General features: G+C 41.7%; 1 protein-coding gene across 1 annotated transcript in view; it reads right to left on the bottom strand.

Moving 5' to 3' along the window:
- The window catches only part of LOC103460167 (uncharacterized), a 91,741-nt gene extending 79,810 nt beyond the window's left edge, over positions 1-11,931 (bottom strand). The window contains 4 exon segments of the mRNA XM_081601164.1: positions 852-1,007; positions 1,806-1,961; positions 2,414-2,475; positions 11,825-11,931. Of these exon segments, the coding sequence (XP_081457290.1) occupies positions 852-1,007; positions 1,806-1,961; positions 2,414-2,436 (335 nt within the window). The 5' untranslated portion in view covers positions 2,437-2,475; positions 11,825-11,931.
- Between the last annotated feature and the right edge of the window lie 400 nt (positions 11,932-12,331).

Raw genomic sequence — 12,331 nt, forward strand, 5'->3', positions numbered from 1 at the left:
ACCTGCTATCTGATCCCCCATATGTCTTTTTTACTGCAGTGAGCCTCGATGTAGCCAAACTCTGTCAGGTATAACATTGTTTTTATCCCATATTAGCTTCATTGTGTTGATGCATTTTGACCTGCTTCAATTTTCCGCTGCAACACGCAAACGTCCCCATTCACTCAGTGCGTTATAGTTATAGTTCCACATCGCTTAGGATTTGTTGCTGCGCGTTTGTGCAGAGTGAAGGAAAGAGGAGACCAGCTGCACAGGCAGGCTGAGAAATGAGATGCAGGTGATTGGGAACAAGAGCCAATGATCACCGATCATGCACTTTTTCACAAAAATCAGCCGATTATGATCGGTTGCCGATCGATCGGCTCACCTCTAATAGAAACATTTTATAAAAGTTAACTACTACAGCTTCAAAGGTCAAAGTTGAGGTAATTCTTGTCCTCAAAAACATCTTTAGTTTGAACTTCATTCTCCAGGATCCAGTGAATGAAAACTTGGCCTTCTTATGATTACAGAACATTTATTCATCTTGGGAATTATAACATCGCAGACTAACAGACTTGACTGGTACGAAAACTAAAAAACTCTCATAACTGCCAAGATAAAATTATGAACAAATTGACCGTCTAATTACAGCAGTAATTAGAACCCCTGCTGTGAGGCCAACAGTGACTCCAGGTAACTATTCATGGTGCCACTCACTGTGACTTTAAGATATTACAAAAACACCTCTAATAACAGCAAAGGTCTTACCTTTGGTCTGGGATTTACAGTTATATTTTACCATCAGACTCTGAATTGTTTTATGCACCAGCAGTTTATAGTGTCTCACATCATTGTAACAGACAACTTGCCTTTGGTCTGGCAATCCATGATGATTACTGAAGCCTACAGGAAGATCTTTGGATCGGTCACTCCTCATAGAAACGCCGCTGGGTGATGGAGAGAATGCTCTGTTCTCCTCTGGATTCATCCTCAGGTTCCTCTGAGTCTCCTGCTGTGAAGCCCATCTGAGAGGGAACCAGAGACACTCAGTCACCATGGATTCACTTCCAGTTTACCCAGTTAGCTGCTCTACAAACTGGCCAGTAAAGCAGGACGATGATCATCTCAGGTTGAACTGAACATGTTGTGTTGGTTCCTCATTGTCAGATCTAAAGTTAACCTGTGAATGGATGCTGCAGGCGTTCATTACTGACTTCCAGAGAGCCAGGTGACGACTGATGCTACCTGGAACAGGGTAGGATGGGTCTGTGGCCTATACAAAACATGTTCATTATAGTTTGACAAATGCACTGGGTTTCACTGGTGTTGCTACAGCTAACGGGCTAGGCTTCAATGGAGTTGCTAGCTTACAGCCTGGGCTTCATTGAAGTTGCTAGCTTAAAGGTTGGGCTTCACTTACTTTGCTAGCTAACGGGCTAGGTTTTACTGGAACGTTCAGTTCCTGCTGATTTGTTTGCTACATTCTGGAGGCTTTTGAAATGGTTCATTTTTCAGACACCAAAAAACCTTTTATTATTCCTAAAAGACGGTTGGGTTGGGTTTTTAAGTGCTTGGGCTGCTCTGAATAGAAGTAGAAGCCCAAATGTAAGTAAAGAAATGCATACATCTGAATTTAGCATAAAATGCCCCGTTTAAAGGGGAACGCTCATCAGGAGCAGCCAGACACATGACTGAATGAAACATGCTCTGCAGTAATGTTTCACTGATTAATATTTTGTTTGAGAGAATTTTCATTTTGCTCAGCAGTGTTCATGCTGCATTTTTGTGAACATGCAAATATTTCTAGTTACTGGACAACTTGCCTTTGGTCTGGGAATCCATGATGATTACTGAAGAATATAGGAAGATCTTTGGATCGGTCACTCCTCATAGAAACGCCGCTGGGTGATGGAGAGAATGCTCTGTTCTCCTCTGGATTCATCCTCAGGTTCCTCTGAGTCTCCTGCTGTGAAGCCCATCTGAGAGGGAACCAGAGACACTCAGTCACCATGGATTCACTTCCAGTTTACCCAGTTAGGTGCTCTACAAACTGGCCAGTAAACCAGGAAGATGATCATCTCTCAGTGATAATAAGTCAGAGCAGCAGATTATTGGCATAAAGGAAAATGTTGTTTGGTTTCTCCTGTAGCATCAGTGCTGGTGATGGCAGCTGAATGCTGAGGTTGATCTGATCTCTAGTAAAACATTTATATTGAAGATCATTTCTCTGCATCAGCTGGTTGTTGTAATGTGTCTGAAACTCGACAGTTTCTGCCTGTAAATCATTTATTAACAGTTAAAATGTGTTAAAGCTTCCAGCTGGAAGGATCAGAGTCTGATCTGAGATCTGGACCCAGAAAACCACGACATGACAGAAACATTTAAAAAGTTTAAAGTCTGTAAGCGTCAGAACATGAAGCAGTTCTCCGACCTTCCAGCAGGGGGAGCATCCATCTCTAATCTTCTTTAGCTCCCATCAGCAGCTCAAATGACCTGGAAGCAGAAATCTGGTTACTTCAGAGGTCAGAGGTCACAGAGGCTGGACAAACACTGAAAACATCCCATAATAAGACCTTCCCATGATCCTGGTTCTGATTCCTCATTAATTATTCATGAGTTCAGTTTAAACCTTTAAACCTTACAGAGGAAAAGCTGCTGGTGAATTTAATGACGAATATTAAACATGTTAATGTATAAAAATATAAACCAGAGGAAAAAAATGTAACAAATTTATTCTCACTTTGATGCAAATGAAACATGAATCAGTTAGAATTATTATTTGTTTAATCTTACTTATATGAAGCCTATAGTGTTATGCCACTTTTAGAAGTTTGTTCTGTCTGTTGTTTGTTCGCTTCTTGTGTTGCAGAAGATAAGCTGCAGGACAGGAACTCACCCCAACAGCCTCGAAGAGAATGTGCTGTTCAAGTTATCTTATATGGATAAGAGTTGCTGTGTCAAGCTTCAACAGAGTATACTCCCCCCCCCTTTAGCTTCATGTAATTAGGGCGTTCCTAATCTAATAAAAGAGCGAGGCGAGCAGAGAAACTTCAGAGTGTTGGTCGGAGATTGTAACTGAAGCATTCTCTGAGCACTCTCCTCGCGAGTAAGAAACTCATCACTGACTCTTTGTCTCTGTTTTTTGCAGTGTGTAAGAAATGTCTAGTGTTTGAACCTGACATTTAATTGGTCCTTCGAGCCGGATACCGATATACCTGACGACTCCAGAGGGTGAGTAAAAAAATCCAGGAAGCCTGTGCACAGCATTAAGACCCTTTCCGGGACTGGTTTTTTTCTCACGAGCTGGAGTCCGACGGTTGACGGTTTTCCTCAGAGACTGGAGACACAGTGAGTAGTTTCAGTTTAAAACCAGTATGTATGGGGAAGAAAATAAAAATGAAAAACGATAAGAAATTAGAATGAAATAAGAATAAAATAAAACCAGTTAAAGTCCGCGGGAGGAGCAGACTCCCCTAACTCTTAAGTTAGTTAAATTCTGTGTGTGGGATTACGGCGTCCTCTGGTGAGAAGTTAAACCCTGAGAATCCTAGGCACTGTCAGGTACAATAAAAAGCAGTTAAAGTCCGCGGGAGGGGCAGACTCCCCTAACTCTTAAGTTAGTTAAATTCTGTGTGTGGGATTACGGCGTCCCCTGCTAAAGGACGGGCGGAGTCCTCTATGAAATAGTTAAATTCCGCAAAGAACAACGGGAGTCCTCAACTACGTAGTTAAATTCCGCAAAGGACAGGAGTGTCCTACTTAAAAGTGTGAAAGTGTGTGAGTGAATGAAAACTGATTATCACTAGATAAACAGTTTTATACCAAAACAACGGGGAACAAATGGTGAGATTTTGTGGATGTTTGTAGACAAGAAAACTCCGCTCTCTGAGTTGAAGTGAGTTTTACCACAATCTATTTATCACCATCCTGTTGAAATTTTCCAGTGTTTAGAACACAGCAGGTGTTAAGACCACACTGGACTAAATTTAGTTCAAAATGGGTAAAGGGGGAAGCAAATATAAACAGAAGGTCTTAGAAGACCTGTCCAGTAAAGACTGGAAAAGAGTTGAAAAAATAAATGAGGATGCAGTAAACCCGCTTTGTTACTGGGTGAAGCAGTACGATTTTAATGGCAGGTTAAGTACCACAGGCATATATATAAGGAGAGCAGTAGATGGCATTCCACACCCTAGAGAAGACTTAGAACAATGTTTGGAGGACATGGAGAATCTTAGAAGAACCTACTGTCTAAACGGTGCCGAAGTACAACAGGTCTGGATGCAGGTTATAGGGCCCGACAGGTATCATGTAAAGGGGAATTATGATCCTTTTAATAGACAACCTAACCCTCCAGTAACAGAGGAACAGGGGAGTGAAAACCTGAATACTAAAGTGGGAGATTTGCTCACCAGGATCAGAGCTAGGTACCGTAGACAGGCAAACTATACAGAAATCAGTAGATGCAAACAGAAGCCTGAGGAATCATTTGATGATTTTAGAGTGAGAATGGAAAAGGTGTTTAAAACCCATAGTGGACTACAGGAGGACAATAATGAACAGGGTGTTTACCGACAGCAGCTAAAAAATGCATTACATACAGGATCTAGACCAGAAATAAATGGATGGATTGGGAAACACTTCATAGGAATGGGTAGTAGTACACTCACAGACTACATTAAAGATGCCCTACATGCAGAGAAAGTGACCAAAGGAAAACAGAAATCCACACCGGTTTCTACCTTTTTCCAAGGGGAGGAAACAGAGGTTTTCTACCAGGGAGGAAGAGACAGAGGTAGAGGCAGAGGACGTGGTAGAGGACGGGGCAAGGCGCGAGGATTTGGTCCACACCCAGAAACTCGAGCTTGTTGGAATTGTGGAAAAGAGGGCCATCTAGCAAGGGACTGTAGGAGATCCCAACACCAACAATCAGCATGACTAGATGATGTTGAAAAAGAAAAAGATCTTGAAACAGGGGAAGAGGAAATTTTGAATTTAGAGGACTTATTTTTCGAGGAGAGATACAGGCCAGAGGTGACTTTGATGATAAAAGGGAATCTACTCACAAGCAATGTCAGCCAGCCTCTCCACCTTTGAACCTCCAAAAGGGAGCCAAATCCTGCTGTATGTAGATGACATTCTACTAGCATCAAAAAACCAAAGAAGATTGTTTGATAGACTCTCTGGCACTATTGAAACACCTATTGCTACAAGGACATAAGGTCAACAAAAATAAACTCCAATTAGTACAGCCAGCAGTAAAGTATCTAGGTCACCAACTAGTATCTGGGGGCCGTACAATAATACAGGATAGAAAAACAGCAATACTACAGGCTCCAAAGCCACAGACAAAAAAAAACAAATGATGTCATTCTTGGGGCTGACAAACTACTGTAGAAGTTGGGTGCCAAATTATGCTGAGATAGTTGCACCTCTGAGTACACTAATCTATGCTACAGAAATGAAAATGACTGATAAACTGATTTGGACCACAGAGAGTGAAGAAGCGTTATGTAAAATAAAACAAGAATTGGTGGGAAGTGGAACACTAGCTCTTCCAGATTACAAGAAGCCGTTTGTACAAATGGTTGATAGCAGAGATAAATTTATGACTTCGGTTTTGACCCAGAAGCATGGAGATAAGATGAAACCCATAGCTTTTTACTCTACTAAAATGGATGCAGTAACTTGTGCCCAACCTCCATGCATAAGAGCTGTAGTTGCAGCCTCAATGGCAGTCACCGCAAGTGCAGATGTGGTCCTTTTTCATGAGCTAATACTTAGAGTGCCACATGCAGTATCTGCATTATTATTACAAACAAACATGACATTTCTGTCACCAGCAAGGCATTTGTCTTGCATGTCCATCCTGTTGTCTCAACCACATTTAACAATAGAGCGGTGTACAATTCTCAATCCTGCAACACTTATGCCAACCTTAGATGATGGAGAACCACATGATTGTGAAGCCTTGGCAACAACTACAGCAAAATGTAGGGAGGATCTGACAGACACCCCATTAACAAAAGGAATCACAGTATATGTGGATGGTTCTTCTAAGAAAGACCAATTTGGGAAAACTAGAACGGGATATGCTGTGGTAACATCGAGCAAAGTGCTAAAAGCTGCAGCGTTACCACAACATTTCTCGGCTCAGGCTGCTGAATTAATAGCATTAACAGAAGCCTGCAAACTAATGAAAGGAAAAGATGTGACAATTTATACAGACAGCCAGTATGCGTTTGCTACAACTCATACCTTCGCACAATATTGGCAAAATAGGGGAATGGTTACCTCTACAGGAAAACCTGCTACACATGCAGATCTGCTAAAAGAACTTTTAAAAGCAGTAAAACTCCCAAGAACATTAGCAATATGCAAATGTGCAGCACACACCTCTAATACTGATTCTGTTTCACTGGGAAATGCATTTGCAGATAAAACAGCTAAGCAAGCAGCAATGGGAGAAAAAGAAGTACTGTGGTCCACAGAAGAACAAATCGATAATGAAATATTGAAAGACATGCAAAAACAAGCAAGCACACAGGAACAAAAAACCTGGATAAAAAGTGGAGCAACTGTAAAAATGACTTATACATCTGACCAGAAGGAAAACCAATCCTACCAAAAAATCTCTATAAATGGGCAGCAATATTGAGCCATGGGAAGACACATGTCTCAACAGGAGGGATGGTAGGATTAGTAAATCAGCATTATACAACCTATGGTTTTAATCTATATTCAAAAAATTTTTGTAGAGCTTGCCTCATATGCGCTAAGCACAATGCTCAAGGTAATCTACGTCCAAAGCGAGGGAGGTTTCCAACACCTAACTATCCTTTCCAGAGTATACACATGGACTTTATAGAACTAAATCAAAGTGAAGGGAAAAAGTACTGTCTAGTGATCATAGATTCATTTTCAAAATGGATAGAACTGTTCCCAACTAAAACACCAGATGCCCTAACAGTGGCAAAAGCCCTATGTAAAGACATAATACCCAGATATGGAATACCAGAAAAAATCTATAGTGATAATGGTACACACTTTGTGAACCAAGTGGTAAAAAACATAGGAACTGCCTTCCACATAAACTTAAAAAATCACTGCAGCTACCACCCACAAAGTGCAGGACTGGTAGAAAGAATGAATGGTACTATAAAAAATAGATTAAAGAAGTGTATGGAAGAAACAGGAAGGCCTTGGACACTGCTACAGTATTGCTAAGTGTTTTGGTCATCAGCCTTTTCTACCTTTTATGAACAAAGTTTTGCCTACCTTCAGTTAGACCCCCAGAGGAAGCCCGTGGTACAAAGGGAACTGTATTTCTAGTATACAGTTGTCTCAAACCGGTGAAGATAGTCCACAACTCTGCCGAGGGGTTCTTAGGAAGGGAATCAAAACATAAAACATGACCACTAAAAGAAATAAGGTGATCCTTGGTGTAGGAGCTGCGGTCGTAATTATTGCAACTCTCCTGTTGTTCTGGTATGAAATAAAATTAAAAGAGGAACACATAACACCGAGGAAAAAGAGAGTAGATGCCATCTGGGATGATGAGTGCGGGTTTTCCAAGGTTAGGGACATGGAAAATCCCTGTAAAGGGTCAGGTGAAGAGGTTGTAGATGAAATTTACCTGTGTGTTAATGCATCTAGATTGGCAACTGTAGTTTCCCTAGACCTGAATAAGATCAATATAGGGGGTTACCCAGGCAGTGCCTGGGCAGGTTATGATTGGTACATGGCATCACGAGACGCCGTTCGCAATGTACAATGGGAAAATGTTTTCGCCTACACAGGGGATAGCTGGAGGCCAAATCCAAAGATAAATACCAAGCACAGTACTGGGCTAAGGTTATGCATCTGGGAAAAATCAATAAAGAGCTAAAAACAATCATAAACACCACAAACAATCCGATTCCTTTCAAAAAAGATGTTACTTGTTTCTACTTCTCCCTGTGGATTGAGAAAAGTGGAAAAGACCCCTATAAAATGTTTTCCCTGTGCCAGAACTTCACAGAGTCAGGTAACACCTCCCCAGGCATAGTGATGGCGGGCCCACACTCAACCAAACTCGCAAGTTCTGTAATGACTATATTCAATGCAGATGATGGTGATGATGTAGATGAGCTAATTAGAATAACCACAGGAGTTACCAGCCGAAGCAACAACTGGCTTCTAATGATAGAACAGGCTGCAAAAGTTCCACAAGGGGACTGTGTGATATGTATGGGTCCACGACCACTTTTGAGAGTGGTTCCAGCAACGCTCCCAAATGAATGTGAGTTCAGGAAATTGTTCGACTATAGTAAATGTTACTCGGTACTTCCAACCATTATCCCGTAGTGACATCTGGTGGTGGTGTGGAGATAACAGGTTGTTTGACAAACTGCCATCAAATACTACTGGTTTGTGCACTGTAGTGACTCTGCTGTTACCTGTTTCAATATATCCTATGACAGTATCACAATTACTTGACTCACTAGGTAATGTGCTTCCATCAGTGTGGCAGCAGCGTCAGAAACGCTCACTGAAAGACGATGATCCCACCTATATAGACAGTATTGGGGTCCCACGTGGTATACCTGATGAATATAAGCTGGTAAATATAAATAAAAATGTTGATAGAATAAAACTACATCCACTACAATGTCCAGAGGTTAGGTAACAAAACAGAGCAAGGTTTCTCAGCCGTCCACGAGCAACTGTCAGCTACCTCCCTGATGGCTTTCCAAAACCGCATTGCTGTTGACATGTTTGTTGGCTGAGAGGGGTGGGGTCTGCGCCCTTTTTGGGGAGCAGTGCTCCGCCCTAATCCCCAACAACACCGCTGCAGATGGCAGCCTCACAAAGGCCTTGGATGGGTTGAGGGCTCTAAACAGCAAAATGAAAGACCACTCTGGAGCTGATACAGAAATGTGGGACGTTTTGGGTAATGTATTTGGCCAATATCAACAACTAATAGTCTCTGTCTTAATTCCCATAGCTGTGTTTGCAGCAATACTGACCTTGTGTGGATGTTGTTGTATTCCCTGTATCAGAGCTTTAATTCAAAAGCTCATCACCACTGTCATCACTCCGATGCAGGAACAAATGTATTCTCTCCTTCCTCCTGACGACAATGAAAATGTAGGTGCTGAGTCCAGTGATGAAGAAGATGAAATATCTCTCAACTTTCCAGACTTGTATCCTGACCCAAATGTTCCTATGTCCAACTTGTAAATGCAATGTTAATGATGTAATGTGTGCAATGTGTCCTTTTCCCTCTGAGTGTACCTGTTTTGAACCACTTAATGAATTACCAATAGAAAATCGAAAGAAGTTATTGAGTAAGGACTAGCCTTGGTAAAAAATGGCATAAACAGGAGGGAAATGTTAGAATTATTATTTGTTTTAATCTTACTCATATGAAGCTCATAATGTTATGCCACTTTTAGAAGTTTGTTCTGTCTGTTGTTTGTTCGCTTCTTGTGTTGCAGAAGATAAGCTGCAGGACAGGAACTCACCCCAACAGCCTCGAAGAGAATGTGCTGTTCAAGTTATCTTATATGGATAAGAGTTGCTGTGTCAAGCTTCAACAGAGTATACTTCCCCCCCCTTTAGCTTCATGTAATTAGGGCGTTCCTAATCTAATAAAAGAGCGAGGTGAGCAGAGAAACTTCAGAGTGTTGGTCGGAGATTGTAACTGAAGCATTCTCTGAGCACTCTCCTCGCGAGTAAGAAACTCATCACTGACTCTTTGTCTCTGTTTTTTGCAGTGTGTAAGAAATGTCTAGTGTTTGAACCTGACAAATCAGTTTAATATTTTATGTTTAAGATGTAACTTCATGTGTTCATCTCAGTAATGAAGACATGAAACATTAAATAATTTCATAAAAACAATAAAAGTTCTGGATCCTCCAGCAGAAACATGAACTTTAAACATAACAGAATAAAACCATAAAAACTACATATCTGCAGCTTTTCACTGAGGGGAAGACCGGCCACTTTATTAGGTACACCAACACGCTTTGGCCTCGAATCTTAAACATGATCAGGAAACAAACCAAAAGGATTTTAAACATTTAATTTAGGAAACTAGAAACAAGAACTGAGAGAAAAATGACGAGTCATCGAATCGTCTGGACAGAAAACGGATCCAAAACAGAAACATTTTATATTTATTCAGTTTATGTAAAATAAATATGTTCTTTAGGTGAACTGAGAGCCGAGCTCATCAGCAGGATCATATCATCTACAATGACCTTTGACCTCAGGAAACCTGAACAGTTCAGTCCTGCTCCGACTCAGAGACTGACAGGTTCTGGTTCAGCTGGAGACGAGTCGGGTCAGAACCTTTACTGGACTCAGATCTGGATTTGCTGCTGCTGCAGGTATAGAAAGTTATTCTAGAACCAAAACCTGCAGCAGAGAAAAACTGGGAATAAAAATGATTTAGTCCTTCGGCTTCTCTTCCTGTTACCTGAGTCACCTGACCAACAGGAAGTGCTCGGCCTGAGTCACCTGACCAACAGGAAGTGCTCGGCCTGAGTCACCTGACCAACAGGAAGTGCTCAGCCTGAGTCACCTGACCAACAGGAAGTGCTCGGCCTGAGTCACCTGACCAACAGGAAGTGCTCGGCCTGAGTCACCTGACCAACAGGAAGTGGTCGGCCTGAGTCACCTGACCAACAGGAAGTGGTCAGCCCCTCCCGACTCGTTCACAGGAAGTCACCTGAGTCTGTCAGGTTGTTTCCCAACATGATGCGTTTAAGGACCCTCAGTAATACTCACGATGGACATGTTTAGCTCCCAGGAGCCACGTGACGCCCTTCAGACACCAGCTGATGTTTCCCTGCAGTAATAATGAAATATCTCTGATAAAACTCCAGAGCCACCGGTTCCCACCCATCGGACCCGCCTCCCAGAACCAGAACCGACCAGAGCAGTGGACCAGAACCTGGTTCCCCTGTAATTATAACAGATCTGATCTACAGACACTTCCTGATCCAGAACCTTTTCCATTAGCCAGGATGGTTTTATGGGATAATTTTCCTCCTCTGCTGATCAGGATGATAATAAATGATCTGAGATTTAAAAGCTCTGCAGGAACAACTTTGTTGCTGAGCAGGAACCTCTTGGTGGAGCAGCAGGAAAACAAGATAAACTAGTTTCATTTCATCACCATGACTCAGTCAGATCAGCACAAAGCCCTGATTTACTTTAACTAGACCATTTAAAATCATTGATGACTCCTTACATTCATGTCTGTGGTTAAAAGATAACAAATCCTTCATTGACTCTCAGTTTAGACTTTAAAACACTTTTATAAAGCACAAAAACATTTAAAGTTTTATGCTCCACTCCGTCTTTATAATGTGAGATTCACCAAAAAACAGTTTATTGTTGTAGCTAACTAACATTTTAAATTATTTTTAAATTCTCAGGGAAAATTTCACTCAGCATTATTAAAGTAAAGGCTGAACTTGGAGGCCACACAGAACTACCATAAGGGCCACAAATGGCCCCCGCACCGCATGTTGAACACCCCTGGTCTAAGGAGGCCACAGTGCGCATGCGTCATAATTATCGTTTCCTCGGGGCGTCGAAGGATCAACAGAAACTTTTCAAAATGTTTTTCTGAGCGGAGATGAAGAAGTTTCTACCCTGACCCTGAGATGGAGCGGAGAAATATCCGACATGAAATCACATTTCCGCCTCCTCTCGCTAACAGATCATATCTGAACAGCAGAAGGTTCTGGCAGCTCGGTTCTACTGAAGGGTTCGATCGGTTCGCTCCGGTCCGGAAACACAGAAACGTTTAAAAACGGGTCGGAACCAGTTGGATAGAAGTAGTTAGACTCACCGGACCGACTGCTGAAGTCTGCGCCACAAAATGGAGAACCGAAGGTTACCCGTTGGTGAAATACTTTCAGTTTCTGGAAATCAGCTGGTTATGTGTGCGCATGCGCAGTGGGCGCTCTGGGCCGCGGCTCCATTTCATAAAACGGGATCATGACGCAGTTTAGTTCTGGTTTAACTTTGGATATTTTGGGTTTTCGGTCAGAAACCCGGAAGTGATGAAACCTTTGCAGGTGTTGAGTTAATTAGCTGATTAGTTTCCGTTAATTAACGTTTTCATTATCGGTGTGATAATCATCGAAATGATAAAAAACAAAGTAATAAATCACTGTGGGATGATTCTAATTAATGATTTTCATTTCTGAGAGGATTGGTGAAAAAAAACGCATTTTATGGAATATTGAACATTTTTCAGATGTTGTAAATAACAGAACCATTTCTGAGCTTTATTTTATTAAAACTCATCAATCTGAAACTGATCAGAGCTGAGCGGTCTAGTCAAAGCCTGGTG

This window comes from Poecilia reticulata, chromosome 20, assembly GCF_904066995.2.
Source record: "Poecilia reticulata chromosome 20, P_reticulata-male-v2, whole genome shotgun sequence".
Classification (NCBI taxonomy): domain Eukaryota; kingdom Metazoa; phylum Chordata; class Actinopteri; order Cyprinodontiformes; family Poeciliidae; genus Poecilia; species Poecilia reticulata.